Below are 25262 nucleotides of genomic sequence, written 5' to 3' on the forward strand. Positions count from 1 at the left end.
GGCACCATATATGCCCCCTAGCCCACAACCGTTGGCCACGGGAAGAACAGGACCCTAAAAGGGGCCCCCAAGGTCACCTTCGGTCAGGCTTTCCATGTCGTAAAGCCAGACATGGAAAGCCTGTCGGAAACCGACATCCTAATCCTGACGGTGGGCTCCTTGAGCCTGTCGGAAGCCAGCTGGATTGACCAGTCGGTTTGGATTCTGACCGCCGCAGTCGGAATCCAAACCAAGGATGTCGGTCAGTAAGCCCCTGACAAGCGGTCGGAGGCTTACCGACCAACATCCTAATTTGTTTGGAGTTTTATATAACTGTAGATATCAAAGCGCTTTACATGAGCATCAGTTGCTTACAGACGGACACATTCATGTTTTTGTTTTACTTTTTATTGTTAGATAGGCATGGGGAGGTTAAGTAATTTGCCCAGAATCACAGGGTGTTGAGCGTCCCTGTCGAGACTCGAACCTGATTCTCCAGTGTTGAGGTCGACCGCTCTAGCTGGAAGGCCACATCCTCTTCCCCAAATTAGGGCCTCAATGTACTAGTGGTACACTGAAAACATAATTTGTGACCGCATAAAGTTAGAACTTTTGCTATCACCATCTTTGCCCAGTAGCAAAATATATAAAATGAATCTGGTCTTCTTTTTGTTTTTTAGGGGGGGGTATTTTTATTGACTTTTGCATTGCTTGTAACTGAAACAATAAATATTACTCTGTTATTTACCCATTTTGTTGTGCGTACTTGCAATTTTCTCAGGCTGATACTCTTATGCAAATGCGGTGTGCATTTCGAGTCTGCCATGTGTGCGTATAGAAACGGAGTCTAGAATATTGGTAGTCCAGTAACTTCAACCTCTCAACGTCAAGCCGTGCCATTTCACCGTCTACAAAATTATTTTGGTCTTACATCAGCTCTGCAGTTCTAACTGGTTACATTCCAACTGTAAATTCTCCTGTGTTAGGATGAATCATTTCTTTTCTAAGGTTTTTTGAGTGTTACCTACTGAACACATGGCTCTTCCTCTTAAGGGTGTGAATGTTACAGCATGAAACAATGAGTAGTAGTTTGTAGGAAACATGCAGATGTTTGAAAGAAGAGTTCGGATTTCCCCATTTATAATTCTATAAAACCCTTATATCACTCCTGCCTCCCTTACCTTTAATGTACTACTCCATTAGCCTTTATAATTTTCCCCAACTCCTCTTCCGACCAGCGTCTCCAGTCCACTATCCCTAGTACAGAACGGTCCCTTACTTGATACATCACAGCCCATTACTGTAAGGCTCAAACCCTAATAACACTGCAGACTTGTATGAGGATGAAAATGTTGCTGAATATTCAAGCAGCAAGGCAGGAGACTGTTCTTGGGAGACTCTAAGCCTCCCCTCATTTAACTTTCCCTCTCATGAAAAGGCAGGAAATGTATCATGTGAGTAACAGAATACTGACTGAATAGTTGTCTCTTAAATAAATAGCTGCAAGTAGAATATGTTTATCTTAACCTAGTATTGTTTTCTCTTTGATGTTCTATCCCAGGACAGGCCAACATCCTACAGAACATAGTAGACAGACTATCTAACTTGTCTCTAGGGCTGCACAGATATACCTAACAAAGTCACTAGTCGACTCCAGGCAATGAGAACTCTCAGACTTCACATGTTAAAACCATATATATATGTTTTTTCATTCTACTCCAACAGTAATTGTTTCAGCCACCTCTCCTCTGTTACCATTCTGTACGAAACAGGCCATCAAGGTCATAAAGCCGGCTAAGCACTGCTACTTCAGCAGCACATCCACATGAAGAGAAATGCATACTTCGCCCTGCACCACCAAAACACATTAGATACACCCAGGGGCTCTAAAATATGCTACAGGGGTGACCAATCATGTGGCAGGGTTGACTATATTATGCAGCAAGAAAAGGCAGATTATGCAGGACAATGTGGAGCATTTTGTTGGAGTATTAACATATTTTTTGTCATTTTTAGACATGTTAACACTACCTGGGCAAAGGTTTCACCTCATTAGTATCAGTTTAATGCCTACATATAGCAACAATCAACTGAAAAGTTGTCAGTTAGTCTTTGCAAAGAGCCTGTCTGTCTGCCACTGTGCGGAAACTCAAGAAGTAGTGTTGAACAGCAGGTGATGATGTGGCATGTAATAGATGAATCCTTAAATAAGGGGAAAACGCTGCAGCCTCAGCATCACACATTTGCAGTGGTCTTGGACACACCCTTCAAATCCCTAATGCAACTCCAAGCTAAATAGTCAGGGCCAAAAAAAGTATTCCGCAATGGAGGGCCACATTATGCAGGGTGCAGACAATAATGTGACAAGAAAGAGCAAATTACATGGCATACTGCAGAACATTTGGCTATTTTGCCATTGTAATAAACATTAGCACTGTCTAGATAATCGGTTTGCATCATTACTACATGTTTAACACCTGAAGACAGCAATCATAAGGCACTGTTATCAGTGAACCATTTTACTTGGTCTTCCATTAGGGGGGAACATATATGGCAGTTTTGTATTTTAGTGCTATTGAGATAGAAACAGATTTCTTAAAGTAGAAATCCGCACATTATGGAGCGGATGGCGAGATATGGGCAAGGATGATAAATCCATAGTTTACAGAAAATGTTTCAGTAAAGCATAATTCCAGTGCCTGCATTTAGTTGGCTAAGTATTGCCACCTCAACAGCACACCCCACATCCTCTTACAAGCATACTTATCATACCGGATATATATTTCATATTTATTCACATTAGACACGCACACCACACAGACACAAGCCACAGAGTTGGCTAGGTATTGCAACGTCAACATCAGACCCACCTCAACAAACTACCGATCATTAAGCGTAAATTCATGTTAAAATACCAAATCCACCAAATTACATCGAAGTTACCAATGGGCGAACGAGGACTCACAAGTGAGCATCCACAGCTGACAACCATGCACACCAGCAGAATGAAACAAATTGCTCAGTTATTTTGCACACGAATAGCTACAGACAACTTGCTAGGCAGATGTATGGAAGAAGCTACCCACTCTCAGACATATCAAACTGAATGAAATTCTAATTTAGCCATTCACTACACAATGTGATTAGTTCTCCCCCCTGCACCACCCCCCCAAAAAAGAAGAAAATAGCATTCCAATACAACTACACTTAACGTGCACAGACAACCGTAAATCGGGTTAACGAATCCTCACTCTTCAAAAGTACTGCGGACCGTGTAAACAGAAAAGCTAGAAAGAAATGCTTTTAAAATAAATGGTATAGCCCTGCATCAGCTTTTCGTGAATATTATAGTGCACGTTCCCTGTGGATAACTCTTTCTGGTTACCGCATCAAAGGTGGATTACTTTACCTGTTCTATAGCAATCCTTTATTTATGAAATTCATGGTACAAAAGGAAGACGAACAACACAAAAGTCCCTACACTCAATCTAAAAAGGGCAAACACCTTCACCCTGGACCAAGTTTCAATAGTTCATAAGGGTATCAAATTCCCATAAAGGAGGCAATTATTATACAATAATAACTGTTGTCTATTCTCAAGAATCCTGCACTTTAATCTACCATGCAATCATCACAATTTATGTATGAACCAAATTCTAAATTCAAAACGGATATAAAAACGAAATTGTTAAGAACATTTTATTTAACTCATTGGTCATTGATCATACTTAAAAACATCTTTTCTAAGACAAAATGCCTAGCAACATCTCCCAGAGTGGGTTACAATCTTATTCCTACAGATTTCAGATAAAACTATTTGTTTTTATTAAAAAGTCGACGCAGCGTTTCGGTGATTTCTGTAATGTTTCCACCTTCTTCAGGACTAAAAAAGTTTCATCAGATCTAAATTAAAAAAAGTTCATATCAGATCTCCAATGATAAGGGTGCAGATTTAACATTCTATACACATAACAATTCTTCTAGCTATTCTAAAATTCTGTTTTAATTAGTTATTCTTCTCCTATTCTTCTATTCTATGCTCCATGTGTTGCAACAAGATTGTTTGCCAATGGATATCCCATCATCTCCGTCTAACATACTTTCAACAACATAGTACTATTCAGACTTTAAATAGAACTGACACCTGGCCCTAGAATGTCGTTAATAAACTTGCATAATCCGAACAATCCACTAAATATTGTATGATTACATGTTTAATAAGAGTGAACCGTCCTAACTGTTGTTCAATTTTAACAGTTTAACAAAACACATTTTAATTTTGTTGCTATGTTTGAGTTCAGAAAACATACTCACATAGAGAAAAAAAGTTACACTTATAATATCAGTAGCCATGTTCTCATAGGTTTCTCTTTACATTGCAATCATTATTCTATATTCAATTTTAGAGAACCATTTGACTTAAATTAAGTCATGGGAGCACATGATACAACTCTCAGTTTGGTTCGTCCTATATGTACATACCTCATATTTCATTATATTAAGGTTCAATTGTGCCATTTGTGGGGAATGACCCTCCAAACTCGTGCAAAATGCCTGCTTGTTGACGAGCCTATAATGCAAAAACACCATTCTTCAGTTTATCTTATTTGTACATCACTTACTATCTAAAGGTAAAGCCATTCTTGTTGCATACCTTGTCAATGGCCGTGGCAATCTATATTGTCCACAAGAGCCACCGTATCTCTATATTCATGTGTAGATTAAAAGCCACTTGATTCACGATTGGAGTTTTTCTATGAAAAACATTTCACAACAGTTTTTAGTATTAAGGATGCAGGATTTACTAAGGACTCTATCAACATGGATTTATAGCTTTAATCGCTTACCATTAAAATCAGTAAGATGCAGCCCCTTTTCTTTGTCAATTTTGTATTCGGGTATTTACATCAAACCAAAATCGAGTATTAATTCTCTTCAATTTTCTATGGTTATATACACGACTTTATTTCGACCTGTATTTGAATAAAACAGGGTACATTCGCATAACATTTTAATAGAAAATTTGATTTCTTATTATTAAAGAGAGGATTATTTTCAATTTTTATTTTACAACTATGATTGTTGTCAACCTCACTATTATATGTGTACAGGGTCAATCTCTCTACATATTTTGATAACTCCCCATGTTTGCTATTTTAATGAGCACTATTACATATAATGAATTAACACAACCGCTAAACATTTGTATGCGTTCTATTCGCAATAAGGCTCATGTGTCATAGTTGTAAAACTGGTGCAACTTGGACTCTTTTACCTATCTGTTTATCATAAAATGATCGAGGGGTCTTAGTCCGTATTCTATAGGGACCTCCTCCTAAAGTTTTTTGTATTCCTTAATCTGGTCAACACACTCTGTTTGTGGTTTACTTTAACAACAGTGCCTGCTTTAACTGGACATACGTTTGGGTTAGAATATATTGTCCATCCAAACACTGTAATAAGCACTCGTGTCAATACCTTTACCATTTAATTTACGAAAGCACTATATTATCGGTACTGTTTTGTTTATAGCGATTTCAAATATCAGTCATATACATCCCGGCGTCAATGCTGTATATTGTTAGCGTTCAGGCATTAGTTTTATGGTCTTTTTTCATTCTGTCTTTTTTCTTACGTCGCGCTTTATTTAACTTAAAAGTCTTTAAACAAAAAATACTACATTTCAACAACATATATGGCCTGTCTGACCTCCGTAAAATGTGCATGGCCCTCTGTCTCTTACTATGCCTAAATGCGAATTTGTCTAATTTGTACATAACTCATTTTCGCTCACCGTTAAAAACAATATCGGCCTCCTTACTCTCGCGGACTCCCGGAAATGACGTATCGGGAGTCTTCGAGCTCGTTCCTTATCTATACAAAAAAACGGGCTTCCTAAATGGGCGGCGTCACGTCTTTTTGTATTCTTTATGGTTAAAATAAGTGGACCGGTCTTCACTATTGATATTATATTCTTTCATCACCGGACTGACATAAATACATTTTAAACACAACCTTTTTTGTTGTCCACTGTGTTAAAAATTATAAAATACCAAAGGCATATTTTGTCCTACTCCCCAGTAATATCTCCTTTTCATTTCTTTATGGGTTTATCTAACTTCCTTAATCTCTTTTCTTTAATGGATATACTTTATCACCTTGCAACTGTGGCGGCCATATTTACAGATAAGATAAAGTTCTAAGGCATACTGCGGTCCCCAAAAAATCTCACAGCCAGTCCTGATATGTTTTGGAAATATTTCAGCATTCATTCTAGCGAATGCATTTATCATCTATAGGTCAGTATAGGTGTCAAAAAAATCTAGATCTTAATTCATTATTTTATTCTACATTGATAGCGGCCATGTTGCGCCTAGCTCCATACAGAATTCAAGTATTATAGCTGGACATTCCTATTGGGTATTTCATGTGGCAAAAGGTCATTGGAAAAAACGATCAAATGGGCTGTATTTTATGTTATAAGCAGTTCTGCCCATGTTATTTCTATATTGGATCCCTCTCTTCATCAAAATACATGAATACACCACTGAAAACTGCCTTATATTCTATTGTAGTAGCCTCTCCCACTCTTCTTTATTGTTCAGTCCATTCTTGTATGTATTAAAACGCGACATATAAAATTGTTCACGTTTTTTTCTCTTTATCATCAGGTCACCACCCCGTGCATTAGGTTGGATTACTTCTATGCCACACCATTTTAACTCTTCTATTGTGTGGTTTTCATCCAACCAATGCTCCACTAAAGGGGCAGTTTTTTCCTTTGTCCTGATTGCAGATTTGTGTTCTGTGATCCTAGTGCGTATTTCTCGGGAAGTCTTCCCAATACACCCTTTGTTACACGGGCATATTACCATGTAAATCATATTGCTAGTCCTTCAATTAATGACGTTTTTAATGTTATGTTTACTTCCATTATGATTTAGTGTACTGCCTTTTATAATGCTACTGAAGTTATTACATGAGTTGCATGGATAGTTACCTATAGGAAGAGGGGCATTATTTATGGTCTTCTGTTTAGACAGGGAATAAAAAGACCATAGGACTAATGCCTGAACGATAACAATATACAGCATTGACGCCAGGATGTATATGACTGTTATTTGAAATCACTATAAACAAAACAGTACCGATAATATAGTGCTTTCGTAAATTAAATGGTAAAGGTATTGACACGAGTGCTTATTACAGTGTTTGGATGGACAATATATTCTAACCCAAATGAACGTCCAGTTAAAGCAAGGCACTATTGTCAAAGTAAACCACAAACGGAGTGTGTTGACCAGATTAAGGAAAACAAAAAACTTTAGGAGGAGGTCCCTATAGAATACGGACTAAGACCCCTCGATCATTTTATGATAAACAGATAAGTAAAAGACATCAAGTTGCACCAGTTTTACAACTAGGACACATGAGCCTTATTGCGAATAGAACGCATACAAATGTGTAGCGGTTGTGTTAATTCATTATATGTCATAGTGCTCATTCTAATAGCGAACGTGGGGAGTTATCAAAATATGTGGAGAGATTGACCCTGTAGACATATAATAGTGAGGGTGACAACAATCATAGTTGTAAAATAAAAATTGAAAATAATCCTTTCTTTCATAATAAGAAATCAATTTTTCAAGTAAAAAGATATACGAATGTATCCTGTTTTATTCAACCACAGGTCGGAATAAAATCGTGTATATAATCATAGAAAATTGAAGAGAATTAATACTCGATTTTGGTTTGATGTAAATACCCGAATACAAAATTGAAAAAGAAAAGGGCCTGCATCTTACTGATTTTAATGGTAAGCGATTAAAGCTATAAATCCTTGTTGATAGAGTCCTAAGTAAATCCTGCATCCTTAATACTAAAAACTGTTGTGAAATTTTTTTCATAGAAAAAGTGCAATAGTGATTCAAGTGGCTTTTAATCTACACATGAATATAGAGATATGGTGGCTCTTGCGGACAATATAGATTGCCACGGCCATTGACAAGGTATGCAACAAGAATGGCTTTACCTTTAGATAGTAAGTGATGTACAAATAAGATAAACTGAAGAATGGTGTTTTTGCATTATAGGCTCATCAACAAGCAGGCATTTTGGAAGAGTTTGGAGGGTCATCCCCCACAAATGGCACAATTGAACCCTAATATAATTAAATATGAGGTATGTACATATAGGACGAACCAAATTGAGAGTTGTATAAAGTGCTCCCATGCCTTAATTTAAGTCAAATGGTTCTCTAAAATTGAATATAGAATAATGATTGTAATGTTAAGAGAAACCTATGAGAACATGGTTACTGGTATTATAAGTGTAACTTTTTTTCTCTATGTGAGTATGTTTTCTGAACTCAAACATAGCAACAAAATGAAAATGTGTTTTGTTAAACTATTAAAAGAGAACAACAGTTAGGACGATTAAGCGCTTATTAAGCATGTAATCGTACAATATTTAGTGGATTGTTCGGATTATGCAAGTTTATTAAAGACATTCTAGGGCCAAGTGTCAGTTCTATAGTTCTATTTAAAGTCTGAGTAGTACTATATTGTTGAAAGTATGTTAGACAGAGATGATGGGATATCCATTGGCAAACAATCTCGGTGCAACACAAGGGGCATAGAATAGGAGAAGAATAACTAATTAAAACAGAATTTTAGAATATCTAGAAGAATTGTTATGTGTATAGAATGTTAAATCTGCACTCTTATCATTAGAGATCTGATATGAAGTTTTTAAAATTTAGATCTGATGAAACTTTTTAGTCCTAAAGAAGGTGGAAACATTACAGAAATCACTGAAATGCTGCGTCGACTTTTTAATAAAAACAAATAGTTTTATCTGAAATCTGTAGGAATAAGATTGTAACCCACTCTGGGAGGTATTGCTAGGCATTTTGTCTTAGAAAAGATGTTTTTAAGTATGATCAAAGACCAATGAGTTAAATAAAATGTCCTTAACAATTTTGTTTTTATATCCGTTTTGAATTTAGAATTTGGCTCATACATAAATCGTGATGATTGCATGGTAGATTAAAGTGCAGGATTCTTGAAAACAGACAACAGTTATTATTGTATAATAATTGCCTCCTTTATGGAAATTTGATACCCTTATGAACTATTGACACTTGGTCCAGGGTGAAAGTGTTTCCCCTTTTTATATTGAGCGTAAGGACTTTTGTTTTGTTGGTTCTCTGTGCCCCATTCCTTTGGTTTCACATTGGGGTAACTCCCTTTTTTTTTTAATACAAAAGGAAGACGATCATATCCAACTTTCGCCAATCACATATCATTAAAAAAATATGGCAGACTGCCAATTAAACGTTAGAAGATTGAAAACTACGCTAAAAAACTGTAGAAGTGTTGCAATACTCCCCCTGGCTTCACCTCTTATTATCAAGAATAGGCAAGAGTGCATTTCCTCTCCGCTGATTGACTCAAAAAGCGAAAGTGCCGCATCAGCTTGCAGATGCACAGCATAGGCAAGAGCCGAGGGGGGCTGGGTGTTGCTCCACCAAAAACCTGTGGATGGAAGAGTGCCAGGTTGAAGCAGAGGAGAGCTGGGATGGTTAGGTGAAACAAGATAGGCACGCCAGAGTGGAAGCCTGCTTGTGCCCCCGGGGGGGGGGGGGGGGTGGGGGCGTAGAGTACGTGCTAATGCAGGAGCACTCTTAGCGGTTCCTGCTTGTACTCCGGGACACTGTAAAGCACATGATTCATGACAGCAATGCCGAAGACGCGCACTGCGCTGGAATTGTAAAGGCAGGGACTGGTGTGCTTTGCTGCTCGTTCCTGGGGCAATGCTCCAGGGGAGTCAACTTTAAAAAAAAGAAAAGGTGGGACATGCACCCACCATTAGCCTATTGAAGGCTATGATTTTTAAATGATACATAAAAAAGACAATCTAAAGGGTGGGAGGAGTCAGACTCCACAAAAAAGATACAACAGCGCAAGAGCTGTATAGGCTCGACCTAAAAAACGAGTAAAAATAAAGATATTTCTCTTCACCTGAGGAGGTATAGCATTTTGACAAATTCCCAGGTCTACTGGTAATGGTAAATCTGGGAATGTGCCAAAATCCATGGGTGGAAGCATGGGAACACCCACGCTCCACCCATGGAACGCCTCCCTGGGGCAGAGTAACTCAAGGCAGCGATTTGCGTTGCATTGCGTTACTCTAGATTTATCAAGCCACGCAGGGACGCGCAAAGTGGTCTTGCATGGCTTCATAAATCTGACTTAGTAGTTGCTTTGCCCTTGCGCCCCCTTGTGTGGAGCTAGGGCGACGCAATTTAATGATAAATCTGCCCTCAAATGACTACATGAATTCTACGGGTGGTGCTGAGATGAGGATTATGCTTTTCATTTCTTAACCAAACTGACAGAATATTGAAAATAAAAACTAATTTGACAGAAAACCTTGTAAATAAAACTACAAAACGTGACCTTACACAACCAACATGCACCTTTAAAGAAAATTCATATCTGAAATTTCATGTCTATTGGTCATTATAAATTAATTTGTCCTCTTTATTTGCTGGTAACAGAAACACGTCGGTAACGTTTTACAGCTAAATATTATTGGTGTTGATTGGTTTACAGGAAGTTGGCATGTGTTCATTTACATCATTCAGGGTTCTCAACCTTGGCCACAAACAACTAAGTAGCAGTGATAGTTTGGGTGGTCTCCTAATCAGCATAACTGACATCATAGGAAGCGTCATCATATGGTCTCTGACCCCACAATGACATCCCATCATGACATCATATTATCTATCACCCTAATGAAGTCACACAGAGTGACATTGTATGAAAATCATAATAGCACAGATGAAAAATATTAGGAGTATTTTCACATACAAAGGTTGTTGATGATTCAACATTTGTAAAGAAATACTTGCTGTCAATTTAACTTTCTTGGATTCTCCTGCAAGTCTTAGGCCCTGATTTAGATCTTGGCAGTACTACGGTCATGGCGCCTTGGCGCCTGTTCCAAATACTCAATCGAGCTGACAGTGGTCCAGCCATCGTATTTAGATGTTGCAGCAATAGACAGGTTCCCGCTGCTGCCTTATGTACTGGCTAACAGTGCTCCGTTGCCTTCAGGCCATTGGGCTTGCGCTGAGCTGATTTAGATGTTTCCATTGTGCTGGCGGTGTCCTGGCATCTGGGTCTTGACAGAGTGAGGCCCTGCTGATGTGGAGACAGTTAAATACTACTTATCATTATCTCAATACACATACATATGTTGTGAATGTGTTAAAATGTATATGTAAGCAATGTGTAATGCACCTTTTGTACATATAGCATTGCATGCCAACAACATATACACAATATTGTATGTATACATACAACCACCACCACTAAAAAATAATGTATATGTGTCAATACAGGTGTGTACATTTTACCACGATCAGTGGTAGGATGTGCACTTATGCATGACACATAAAAAATTGCTCGTAGGAGCAATGTAAAAACGCACGTGGAGAAAACCACACGATTCATAGCGAGACAAGTGACAGAAGCCTACTGCTGTGGCCTACTCTACTTTCCTCTCTCTTTTCCTTTTCCTCCATATCCTTGCTTTGCCCTTCTTTCCTTTCTATCCCTGTTGCTGAGATGTGTCACTACATTCCATGTGTCATTACATGACAACAGAATGTTATGTTTCTGTGACTGGAGCTCTGACAGTTGGTGCTGAGCTGCTGCCCGAGCTGGTGGTCCTTTTCTGTGTACTACTGAATAAAGCTACTTAAAGATTTCAGTGTTCCCCTTGGACTTCTTTGCACTGGCGACAAGTTGTGCCTGCGTGGGGACAGGAATTTGGACCATCAGTTTCCCCATCGAACCAAAGTTTGTGCTACAGCGTTTATTTGATATATCTTGTTATCTCCTTGGACTACGGAGATTCAGGTACTTTGTAAACTACACTTGTACTAACTTATTTCCTAGTTTGGATGTGTTGGGAGAATTTGTTTACCTTCACCGTTGATCTACGAGGCCCAGTTCTTGAACTCTAAAACATTTCTAGGCCTAGAGCAACAGTAGTTTTCAAGTCGAACTACCAAGCAGTGGGGCTTTGTGACGTCTCCTACCTGAGGCCTTTCGTTGTTGTACGGTTCCCTTGACAACCATATGTAACGTGCGTTTCGCATCGAGCGCTTCTCCGCTCTTCATTCTGGATTGCTTCACCAAGACATGCTGATTTCGGTTGAGTGATTGCCTTGAAGTATGGATCTTCTGGCACTTGGAGTATCTTCGTGTCCCTGCCGTGCTGTCATTCTGGTTACGTGCGCTGTGCATGCGCAGAATACACGCTTCTGAAGTTACCGCTGAGCTTACAACCACGTAACTGGTCATCTGCAGAGAGCGTGCGCAGTTGCACGCACACTTTCCGTCGTCTTGTGGGCATGCCCACACTTCCTGTTGAGATATTGGCATGCGTGGTGATGCGCACATCTCTTTTGGAAATTAGAGCATGTGCGTTTTGTTTTCCTCATTAAGTGGCACACCATTTCTTGGAATGATCATTTTTCCAGTTATACACTCACTTCTTCTGCATTTTATCCAGTTGAAACTTGCGCGGTGATGCGCACACTATTTTCATAAGGTACTGTGTTTCTCTGGAGCGTGTCAGTGATGTGCACACTTTTCCTTTTCTACAAGTGTATATATTAAGACTCTGGAGCAATTTTTCTCTGTGGTGTGTCAGTTATGCCCTCATTTTAAAGTGTATTTTTACACATATAATTTTATTTTAGTGTCTAATTACAGTTTCAAGCACTGTGCTGTGGTTATAATTACTTGTTCACTCTTTTTGTGTGTTTTCTTTAACATGGCTTCTTCTAGCATGTCTCAACCACAATTCCTCTCAGATTTAGGTGATCCCATCTTACCTTGGAAGAGATGGAAGCTCTTATTTGACTCTTATTTACTAGCCATCGGGGGAGAAAAGTTCTCAGCTTTAAGGAAGCAAGCTGCATTATTGCATAATTTAGGTGTTGAAGGTAGACATGTTTACGATAGTTTGGATGAGATTGTGCTGGGGCGGGGAGAGGGTGAGTCTGAAAACGTTTATGACATGTCTGTCATGATGCTTGAAAAACCTTTTTAGTTCTAAGATTAATGAGGTTTTGGAGCATCACAAATTATTTTCTAGAGTACAGGGTAAACAAGAGAAGATTGGCAGTTATGTGGCTACTTTGAAGACGTTGGCTCGTACTTGTAAGTTCGAGCAACTCACGGACTCTCTTGTGAGGGACCAGATTGTCAGGTGCACAAATGATGTAAAAGTGCAGCAGAAGCTCCTTACCAAGAATCCTGATCTCAAAGAAACTTTAGCCATTGTGGAAAGTATGGAGAATACTAACATGTGGGTGCGAGAGATGAGGCCTGAGAAAGGCAATGATACTTCTGTTGATTATAAAGCGATTCATGAGGTTAAGAAAAATGATTCCAAGAAAGATGATCCCAAAGGGGTATCGAAGGGGACTCATGGTGAGAAAGATAAGAAGTCATCTGATTTGGAACAGATAGGTTCTAAATACAGATTTTATGATTCAGAACAGACTGGGTCCATGCTGGGTCCAGGAACAGCAGGCCTGGTTTTAAATGCGTTAGGTGTGGGAGTGAGAGACATTTATCCAACAGCCACAATTGTTTTGCAAGATCAGTCACTTGCAATAAATGTGGAAAAAGGGGTCATTACGCACGGGTGTGCCATAATAGCAGTAACCAGATGGTGCGTTGTATTGAGGAGGAGAAAAAGTTTGTGTGTAGTGTTAAAGAGGATGGAGTTGTGACGGTGATAAGCTGGACATGCCTGTGTGTGAGATGTTTTTTGGTGGTGAACAATTTCCTGTCTAGGCTGATTCGGGTTCACCTTATACCATGGTTAGTGATGCCAATTGGGACACTGTTTTTGGTCTTGACAAAGTCGAGCTATTTCCCCCAGACATCAACCCAGTTGGTTATGGTGGTGTCAAGATTGATGTTTTGGGATACATAGTCAAAAGAATTCAGTTCAAGGACAGAGTGACTGTTGGGAAGGTATATGTGGCAAAGAGGGGAGATAATCTTCTTGGGTGGAGACACCAAAGAGATATGGGTATCACTTTGAATTCACCTGAGAAATTGTAACTTCTGTCTTCTGGTTCGCTATCTAATGATGCGAGTTCACAGTTCTCCAAGGTTTTCAGTGATGATTTGGGTTTGCTCAAAAATTTTGAGCATAAAATTATTCTGAAACAGAATGCCCAACCATTTGTTAGCAAAGGACAGTTCCTCATATGATGATGGACCCTTTAGATCAGGAGCTTAAGAGATAGTTAGCTGCGGGGGTCATTGAAGATATTGAAAGTTCTGAGTGGTTGGCCCCCATCGTTTTGGCACCCAAAGATGAGGGCAAGGGGATTCACATGTGTGTGGACTTGCGTGGTTTAAACAAACATATTTGTGTTGACAAGCAGCCTTTGCCAAACATCTCAGAGACCCGTGCTCTGATAAAAGATGCTAAATGTTTTAGCGTTATGGAATTGTCTTCTGCTTACCACCAGGTTCTACTTCATCTGGACTCCAGGCATTTGACATCGTTTGTGACACCTCTGGGGGCTTTCAGATTCATTTGCATGCCCTTTGGCCTGGCAGCTGCTGCGGCCTGCTTCCAGAGGGTCATGAATAAAGTCCTGGAAGGGTTATCCAAAGTTCTCATTTTCCAGGATGACATTCTTGTTTATGGGAAGGATCAACAGGAACATGACAAGCATTTGTGGAAGGTTTTACAGCGACTCCAAGATGCAGGGTTAGTTATCAAAAAAGAAAAGTGCAAATTCGGTGTGTCTTCTGTAAACTATTTGGGACATACTATCTCTGGTGAAGGGATCAGTCCTAAATTGGATCTTGCCGAGAGCATTGTAAAAGCCCCTGTACCTGTTAACAAAGATCAAGTCCGATCATTTTTAGGGATGGCAGAATTCTGCTACAAGTTTGTTCCGAATTTTGCTTTTGTTTCTTCTCCTCTCAGGTTGCTACTAAAGAAGGGAGCTCAATTTTCATGGTCTGATGATTGCTCCTCTGCTTTCAACTCTATTAAGAATGTAATTGGTAGTATGTCTACGTTAGGGCATTTTGATGCCTGCAAGAAAACTGTACTGTTCACTGATGCCAGCATGCTTGGGTTGGGGGCGATCCTGTCACAGGTTGTGGATGGAGAGTCCAGAATTGTTGCTATTCCTTCTTGCTCACTCAGGGGTGCTGAGGAGCATTACTCTGTGATTGAGCGTGAGGCGTTGGCAGTTTTCTGGGCTATCCACCATTTTAAGTTTTATCTCTGGGGTTTACCTGTGGTTATCAGAACTGACCATTGCCCCTGTGCCAAATTTTCATTTGTAGAGAATTTGACAATGTTTCTCCCAGAATCAAACGTTGGATGGAAGAGTTATCGGAGTTCCATATTGTGGTTGAGTATGTGCCGTGACCGAAGAATGCCATTGCAGACTGTCTTTCCAGGTTACCTTTGGATCAATCTGGTGTGGAAGTGGAGAATTCTCTTGTGGCGTGGGTGCATGAGTCTGTTATCACTTCCGATGAGTAGTCTTTTACTTCTCGTGGTGACAATGATTTGGAAATAGTCAAAGAATTTTCAGTTAAGGGTTGGCCTGCAGACAAGGATGCACCTGAATCCTTGAAATGCTTCCTTAATGTCAAGGATGAACTGTGTGTTTTTGACGAGAAACTCTTGAGGGGTAATCGTGTGATACCTCCTCATGATCTTAGGTGCAAGATTATCAATTTGGCCCATGAGGGACATCTAGGGAGGAATCTGACCAAGGTCAGGGATTCGGAGTGGTACTGGTGGCCGACCATGGATCGGCAGGTGGAAGAGGTTGTCAAAGACTGCTGGGAGTGTGCCAACAGCGACGAGAGCAAAAAGACCCGCACTGCACCTCTCTCACCTGTGGAAGTTCCCTGTGAGCCCTGGTCCAAGTTGGGTTTGGACATTGCCGGGCCTTTTGAGTTGTTTGCTCGTGACGAGTGCTATGTGCTGTTGTTGGTGGACTACACTTTCAAGTGGGTGGTTACCAAATGTGAGCCGGTCGTCAACACTAGAACTGTTATTGAATTTCTCTCTGAGGAGTTTTCCAGAGAAGGTATTCCCAATCACCTCATCACTGATAATGGGGTCCAATTCGTCTCCCATGAGATGAGAACATTCCTAAAGGAATTATCCATCACTCACTTTAAGACGGATTTGTACTCGCCGCAAGCCAATGGTCTGGCTGAAAGCATGAATAGATTGGTCAAGTGTTGCGCTCAAAGAGCTTTGCAGACTAGGTCTTCTCTTAAAAAATGCTCAGAGAGACATGGTGGGCTCACCACAACACTCCCAATTGTTTAACTTCAGTTTCTCCTTTTTTGATTCTGAGAGGCAGGAAACCTCATGACAAGTTGAGTTCTGCTTGGTTGAAGTTGGATGTGACTGATGTAGAGATGAATGAGCAAACTGGTTCTAGATGGAGACAGTACCAAGAAAAAAACACAAACAGGTTTGATCAGAAAAATTCCTCTTTTCTCAAGCATTAGTGTGTTGGTGATGAAGTAGTTGATCAGGAATCCTGTTTTTTTGAAGAAGGGTGGTTCACGGTTTATGGGGGCCCCTTAGCATCAAGGAAGTCAGAAATAATGTTGTTGTTTTGGATTCTGGTGAGGTATGGAGCATGTCTAGGTTAGTTAAATGGCAACCTGGTTCCAATGCTCATAGACATGGTCGGGGTTTGGTTTCAAGTGAGTTTGAGTGTTCTGATTTTGCTTGTGATGATCCTGTTTCCGATGTTCCTGATTGAGGAAGTTACCGTAGATTGAGATACAGACCGACCTGGCATAAAGACTATCAAATGTCCTAGATATTTGTGAATGCTGTACTGTGCTTTTTGTTCTCATTGCGGTTCAAAAAGAAATTGTTCCAGACATTTATACTGTAATATTGTGCATTTTGTTTCTTCTGCAGTTCCAATTTAGTTTATTGTATTTTGCAATATTTTCCTTTTTATTGTGTGGGAGGTATATGTGTTGTGGCCTACTCTACTTTCCTCTCTCTTTTCCTTTTCCTCCATATCCTTGCTTTGCCCTTCTTTCCTTTCTATCCCTGTTGCTGGGATGGGATGTGTCCCTATATTCCATGTGTCATTACATGACAACAGAATATTCTATTTCTGTGACTGGAGCTCTGACAGTTGGAGCTGAGCTGCTGCCTGAGCTGGTGGTCCTTTTCTGTGTACTACTGAATAAAGCTACTTAAAGATTCCCGTGTTCCCCTTGGACTTCTTTGCACCTACCTTAGATTCCGGTGACAAAGGGGTGGCTAAGCGTCGTGGTAAAGTGGTAGAAGGACAGGAAAGGCCAAGACGATGGGGTTCAGGATAGAAATGGAAGTGGGAACCTAAAAAAAGGTAGGTGTTTACATCTTTTTCCTTGTTTCTGCCAACCCGAGCTTGAGAAATTCTCCTCCACAGTTGCCTCGCACATATGAACATTGTAATCTGAACAGCGAGAAAATTGGTGGGTCTCCCTCCAACAGTCGCATCTGTCTCTGAAGCCGTTGACGCATGGAGAAAGATCCTGCCAGACCCGGCGTTACTGCAATGGTTTTCGCTCCAAGGACCAGCCAAGATCTAAGCGGGTGGACCACCAAGCTGGCAGGTAGGAAGGCTGATGAAAAAACGACAGCCAGACAAGTCCTGCCAAGTTCTAAATCAGCCCATTAATCTTCATGAAAGCATTAGCACTTTCCAACATAACAATGTTTACAAAATATGTTGCTTTTCTAACTCTCTTTCTTTCTAAATGTGCTTACAATATACTAATACATTCTGCTTTTAAACTACTGTTATTTTCCCCATAAAATACTCTGCCTCCAAAATGGATAGTAACCGTCTGAGGAGCAGAGCCGTCTCTACCCTAAAGGGTACACACATCTGTACACACATCTCTACCTTAAAGGTTACTTTCCCTGTGCTGAGAACTGAAGTGCTGACAAGGCTGGGCCCAGTTCTCACAGCCTAACCCTTACTTTCAGTCTGCAGAGAAACTCATTGTCAAATGAAAACATTGGAAACAATTCTCTGCTAAGGCTTGTATAACCCATTGTCCCTTGCCAAGCTGAGATCCTGCGGAGTTGGGAGGGGTGAACAAGTTAGCTGTAAACCTTACACAGAGATGACAAATTACCTGTGAATTTATCAGAGGGCAGGTTGGGCTAAGCCACAAAGACACATGCCCAGAACCATTTGTAGGAAAATAGGGCTTCAGAGAGTAGCCCCCCGGGCCATTGAAAGCTCAACTCCTCGGCAGCAGTTGCACTGATCAACATGATGCACTCATGTAAGAGCAGAGTATGACCATTGGAGTTGTAGCTCAGCCAGGCTGGGAATTCTGCTCTGCCACTGTTTGCAGCATTGTGTTTTCAATTCATAGCTTGCAATGTATACTACTACAGTGTCCATAATACACTAGTGTGGGCTACTGCGACAAAACACATGAAGCTGGCAAATATGAATGGTGTGATATGTAGCTTCCATAGTTCAAATCCAGACTACAAACAAAGGAAGGGTTATTTAATCATAGATTGCACTTGTATGTGATTTGCTGACCTTGTAGTATGTTAGCATCATTCGGTCATTTGAGAAAACCTATGAATAACAATGTGAGGATTCACATATGGGCAGAATTCCTTAAATGGGACATTGAGGAGAAATGAGCTGCAACACTCTAAATGACACTTTCATGGGCAAGTGTGTGAAGAATCTGAATAAAGGGATGAACCATTTCTGGAATGCTTGTAAGGATAAGCTTTTGGACTACGTGTGTCACACCAAGAAGATTGTAGACTTAGCCATGTTTGTTAATATAAAGGGATCATAAATGAACCCAGAGATACTGGTGAGTGTGGCCTACTGGGTGGTTTGCTTTCTCAGCAGTTCCAAATGCACCTCTTCTGAGGAGCAGTGCAGATCCATTCTTATCGGGAGTGGTGGTACCCTCATTTGGGCTGGGGCCTTTGCTGAAGAGTGGTATTTGTCAATGTGTTCAGCAAGGGGCATATCAAACGTGTGCATATAGTTACAGCTCTGGACAATGCCAAGCTCTCTCATCAGATGTTCTTCAACAAGATCAATGACGAGGCTGTCGAAGGTAGAGCATGCCCATCTGACAGAGCACAGTGGGACATGCCTCAGGGATACCAAAGAAACTGAGGCAAATGTATATACTGAAGAGAGCAAAAAAACTATCCTATGCCTCTCCCCTCCTAGAGAAACAGAGGAAGTGGCAGGACCTCCAGGGAAGGATCCAGGGATACTAGAAAACCCTTCAGGTTCTCCCCCAATAAAGAGTGGATGGAAGATGAGCATGTTTGCAACCATTTGGCCGAAACTGATATTGGATGTTTGGGCTTTGAGGACTATTTAAGTTTTTAGAATAGAATTCAAGGGTACCCCCTGCAGAGCCAGTTGGGAAGAACCAGATTCACTTTTCCAGGGAGAAGCAGCAATCAGTGTTGGAGTAAGGTAAGGACCATCAGATATATGAAGGCAGTTGTGCAATCCATGGCCCATCTAAAAGGCTTCCTAAGCAACCTGTCACTCATAAAAAAGATAAAGAGGATACACAGATGATAGACCTGAGAGAAACTAATGCCTGGTGGGATAAACATATTTTAAGAAGATCCCCCTCCTTCTCCCGAGGCCTCTTGTAGGATGGAGACTGGCTTGCCAGACTAATTTGAAGGATGAGTTACTGACAGTATTGACATTTGAAACCCAATGATGGTTTAACCAATTGATACATAGCAGACAAGTGTGGGTGTTTGCATAGCTCTTGCGTGTAGGCAGCAAGTTGTTCCTTGTCAGAGCTCACCAGGGTAAAAGGACCTTTTCACTGGACTGGTTAGTATTTTGACTATCGTAATGTTCTGTCATTGAGAAGGGCTCTGTTATGCCAGTTGTAGCCAGAATGTCAACAAGAATGACCCCAATAGTTATATGGCCTGATTATGCTGGGGCCGTGATATCTATTGAGCAGTGCACTATTGAGATGCTTCTAATGCCTGGCATACCATTCCCCTCTCACAGACATCCACAGGCATAGATATGAACACACACAAGCAGGCATACACACACCGAGACACACATTCACATAGGCTCACTCACCGACGATTACTCACATAAGGCATACATTCACAATGTAGGAAAATGGGTTTCTGTTGCAGTACCCCACCCTCACACTGACTCTGATGCAACTTTGACTGACTGTGCACTTGGTTCCTGCTAATCCAGGTACCAGTGCCTGTGTTCTTTCCCAAACTTGTACCTTTGTTTCCACAATTGGCACACCTCTGGCTCATATATAAGACCCTTGTAAAAGGTAGCAGTGGTATCAAGGGCATTCTGATCAGAAAGGGTCTCTAAGGGCTGCAGCATGTATTATGCCACCTTAAGAAACCCCACGCCAAACACATGCACACTGCCATGGCAGCCTGCGTGTTTTGGTTCCCTAAAAAGTGAAGAGTCAACCTGGTGCACATTCCTGTGGGCCAGGACTGTCAGCACTTCCAGAGGCAACGTTAAGTCACCCCTACAGCAGGCCTCACAGCCCTGAAGCAGGGTGAGGGCATAACTGCATGATCAGATATGCCCCTATAGTGTCGATTGATGTTTATCTATATGTCTATTCTTAGGCTTTATAAGTGCATGGTGAAGCCATACCGAGTACATAGACTGGGAGCTTGTCAATACGAGTTCCACAGCTCCATGATGGCTTCACCGATTCCCAAGATGTTTGGTACCAAACATCTCAGATTAATGAGCCCACACTGATGCCAGTGTTGGATTACTCAATAAATGCACTCTGAGGGCACGACAGAGGTGCCACCTGAAACATAACTAATCACTAGTGTAGCTGACTGGTCTGCACCAGCCTGCCACTTCCAGACATATTTCTGACCACCTGAGGGGAAAACCTTGTGCTCTCGTGGGTCAGAAACAAAATCTGCTTTGGGTGGCGGTGCTTCCCACCTACCCCTAAGCAGGAACAACAGTCAAGGGTGGTGAGCCTCAAACGTTTCCTTCCCTTTGTTATGCTAGCCAGGACCTCTACAGCAAGAGGAGATGCTGCCCCCCTGACTAATCCCCACATATTTAGTGGCATGATCAGCGGTAAAATTAGCAATCATGAGAGGTGTGTCCTCTCTCAGTCTGGACCACCCCAGGTTGTCCTGAACTGAAGTGACCTTCTACTTTGAGAAGCCTCCATATTGGTTGTGAGTATTTTAGCCATTTGGGTTAGGGGTATGACCCCTCCCCAAAGGGAGTGGGCATACAAAGGGTGTAGTCATCCTAAAGGTAAATAGTCCATTAGCTACTTCCTGCCAGTACCTGAGTATTTACGGGCTCCCCTGAACCTTGATCCTCAGATTCCTGGCAACCTAAAGAAGAAGGACCAAAGAGCCTGCAGCAGTGAAGACTCCAGGTGACAACTGACTTGGCCCCAGTCCTTACCGGCTTCTCTGCAGCCCTCGGTGAAACCTGCTCCAAAAGGCGACTTGTCCTGTAGGCCTAGCGACTTCTACAACCCAGGGAGGAAGGACGGCCTGCTTTCCCCAGCACCTTTTTGCGTGCCCCCAGTCTCCATTGACTAACATTGGGTCCAGTAAAATAATGTCTCCACTGCACCTGGCCACCCCAGGGTTGCTGGTCGTGCAGTCTCTATATTTCCCTAACCCTTGCCCATTGTTGGTCCTAAAACCCAAAGACTGGATTTGTAAGTCGTGAAATTGCATGATTGTTTTCCCTCCATAGGTTAACATTGAACTGTTCGAAAAATGCACTATGTCCACTTTGTTGCTTAAAAACTGTGATTTCACAAAAAGTATTTAGCTGCAATAAAATATCTTTGGTTCTAAGTAATAAACATACAAAAAGTAATATTTTTATAAACAATTGGTCTCGAATTAAGACTATGAGGAGCATATTTCCAACAGAATGGAGAAACGTGGAGTTATGAAAACATGCTAACACCACGCTTCTCCATTCTGAAAACGCAGGGATGCGCCCTATTCGCAAGAATGCAGTGACACTGATGCGAGTTGGATAGGGCTTCTAGGTACTGAGGTGAGTTTTTTGGTACACCACAATTCTCTGAGGTCCTGGTTTCCTGCGCATAGTTCTGTGCATGAGCAGAATACCCACAACAAAACCCCTGGTAGCTTGGCACAGAGCACTCAGGCTTAACTTAGAGACAATGTGTAAAGCAGCTATGCAACACTTCAAAGAGTAAAACTGTGAGACCACCACACAAGAAAATGGCACACCAGGTTAGAGAAATAGAGCTTCAATTAATAAATACAACAAGACCAAAATAGGTAGGGCCAGAGATACTGAATTTTAAAGTTTTTAGAGAAAATAGCACCAAGAGGCATAACGCATCAACTGTGAATATATCTGGTCGCACTGGTCTGCGACAAAGTCACAAGTTCAAGCTGACTGCGGTGAAGAGTGGGTCGGCTACAGGGACCCAGGTAGGCCCGCTGAACACAGTACCTTAAATCCTGGTTTATGGAGCACTGCGTGGATCTGCAGTGAAGATGTGTTTTGCGGAGCCGAAGAACTTTGACGGTTTTGAGAAGTGGTGAGGCTGCGATGCAAAGTCCTGTTGTGCTGATGTCGAGGACCCCATCGACGTGTGTGATTTGAAGTTTGGTGTTGAGGATGAGGTGCGCACTTGGGGCGATGTGTTGGCTCAGAAGATCTGTGTGACTGTGATGCGGAGTTCAGCGTCATCGATGAGGGTTGCAAAGTCCTACACCACAAGTGTGTCGCACAGTGGTAGTTCTGAAGGTAAAGGCTGCGATGGCAATGCAAGTCTTTGCGGTGGGTTCTATCCACGCAGCAGCGACAATGCATCGGTCCTGCTTGGGGTTCTGCCACGCAGTAGAGGAGATGCATTGGTTCAGCTCAGCCCACAGAGGCTGGAAAGCACCTTAAGCCCACTTCCAAGGATCCAGGACTGGGGAGGCACCACTTGGCAGGGCAGACTCAAAGATGGCAGAGTCCAGGTGCAGGGGCAAGTTTTTGGGAAGCCTGTTATGTCTCTGAGGCTTCAGATCAGGAGAGCAGACAATTAGCCCTTGTAGTCACTCTGGGTTCTGGGTTCAAGAGATGCAGGTCCAGTCCTTCTTACCGAGGCAGGAGGGCAGCAAGCAGCAAGTCAGCACAACAAAGCAGGGGTTTAGCAGAGTGTAATCCAACAGAATGACAGTCCTAAAACAGCACGACAGTCATTTTGCTGTGAAGAGTATACATAGGTTCAGAAGTGTACTGAAGTGGTGGTGTCTAAGTTCCTTCTTTTATACACAGTTGAGCCTTTGAAGAGGCATGTCTTTGAAATGCACAGATGCACTGCCTTCCCTGTCCTGGTTCCAAATTAACTACAGGGGGTATGTAGCCCTTTGTTTGGGAACAAGACACAGCCTATTCAGGTGTAAGTGATGGTGGGCCCAGTTCCTCCCTCCCATCCTGCCAATGATGACATATCCAGTCACACCTAATCTCCCATTGTGTGTGGCTGTCTAGGAGGAATACAGAAAGCCCAACAGCCAGCCACACTCAGTCATGCACCAAGTGGCAAGGCAAGAAAATGCCAACTTTCTAGAAGTGTCATTTTCAGAATTGTAATTTAAAATCTGTCTTCACCCTAAATTAGGATTTTAACATCAAACATGAACCAGTTATGTCTTCCCATCTGGGTCGACATGGCAAGTTAAAACTGCATACACAGGCTCTGGTCTGGCAGGCCTCCGACATGTTTAAAGGGCTACTTAAGTGGGTGGCACAATCAATGTTGTAGGCCCACTGGTAACATTTAATTTACAGGCCCTGGGCACAAGTAGTGCTCTCTACTAGGGGCTTATAAGTAAATTAAATATGATAACTGGGGATAAGCCAATGTTGCCATGTTTTAAATAAAAAGCACACGCCCTTTAAAACTGGTTAGCATTGGTAAAGTGCTCAGAGTCCTAAGACCAGCAAAAACAAAGTCAGCAAAAACAGGTGGTCTGAAGGCAAAAAAGTCAAGAGGTAACCACGCCATGGATTCCAGGTCTAATATACAGGATGCAGCCAAATGCAGCTTCCAGAAGCAATATACAATTTACATTGTACAATTCCAATGGCCTTGATAAAATTAGGAAATTTGAGACAAGATAGTTGAAAGAAAAGTGTGATTTTAAGAAAATATTCCATGTTTGTGTCTTGCAAATGGTTTATCATGTATATCTTTATGCACATACAAAATTGAGATGTAGAAGACTTTGCTTGTCCACATAACTACGCGGAGTCAGAACCTATAATAAATCATCCCAGGGCACTTCATCATACTATACCTCATTTTCTTCGCTTCCTTTCAAGCCTAGTGATGTGGATATGACAGTGGTATCATCTTTGTATCTTGGTGCTTTGGTTTCAAAATCCAGCTTCGTATCTGGTTTTGGGTGATCATGGGCTCCTTTAGTCTTTTAAAACAGAAAACAGCCTTTCAGATCATACATAGCCCGCCAAATACATTTCAGCATTTGAAATTAATAATTCCTGACCTATGAAAATGATCAAAACATGCACTTTCATTTTTAGCCCCCATTTAGGTTCCTGTAGTAATACGTGAAAAGTGTGGTAATGTTATTACTGCACAAATTAATCCGCATTAAAAGTAAATCCGGGCATTTTAATAATTAAATATCTTCTGCCCTTTTTTCCTAGTCACTGGAAAGTTTTAAGGTTGTGTTTTCCTAAGCATCTCCGTACAAACACTCTATAAATAAATTATAACATAACATATGTGATAAGGGAACAGAAACACAATTCACAGTAATGCTGCATCCCACAGGACAAACATGCCCTAATAACCTGATTGGTGATGTTGCTAGAGAGAATGCAGCATCATAGCAACTGGAAAAAACATAGGGGCCAATTCACAGAACTAAATCCTAAACTTACTACTTATGGTATTCACAGAATGCACTTACAACTGCACTTACGACTACTAACTTTACGTCCGCACTCGGGTCGGAAATTCCGCACCAAGAGCAGAAATCCTGCACCCGGAGCGGAAATCCCACAACTGTGCCGGAATTTTCGCACTAGGGCCAGAATCTCCACTTCCAGGCTGGAATACCCACAATCTGGTGTTAATTGACTATATCTGATGCATGGTGGGGATGGT

The 25262-nt window shown here is 41.4% G+C and overlaps 1 protein-coding gene across 2 annotated transcripts in view; it reads right to left on the minus strand.

The window, feature by feature from the left end:
- The window catches only part of GCM1 (GCM transcription factor 1), a 289129-nt gene that overhangs the window by 43546 nt on the left and 220321 nt on the right, over positions 1–25262 (minus strand). Inside the window, exon 4 of one of the 2 annotated variants that reach the window (XM_085610844.1) lies at positions 24427–24555. The exons of the other annotated variant lie outside the window; for it this stretch is intronic. Coding sequence (XP_085466970.1) covers positions 24427–24555 — 129 coding nt within the window. The remainder of the gene's footprint in view (positions 1–24426; positions 24556–25262) is intronic. 2 annotated transcript variants of the gene reach the window in all.

Source organism: Triturus cristatus, chromosome 6 (assembly GCF_964204655.1).
Source record: "Triturus cristatus chromosome 6, aTriCri1.1, whole genome shotgun sequence".
Lineage (NCBI taxonomy): Eukaryota > Metazoa > Chordata > Amphibia > Caudata > Salamandridae > Triturus > Triturus cristatus.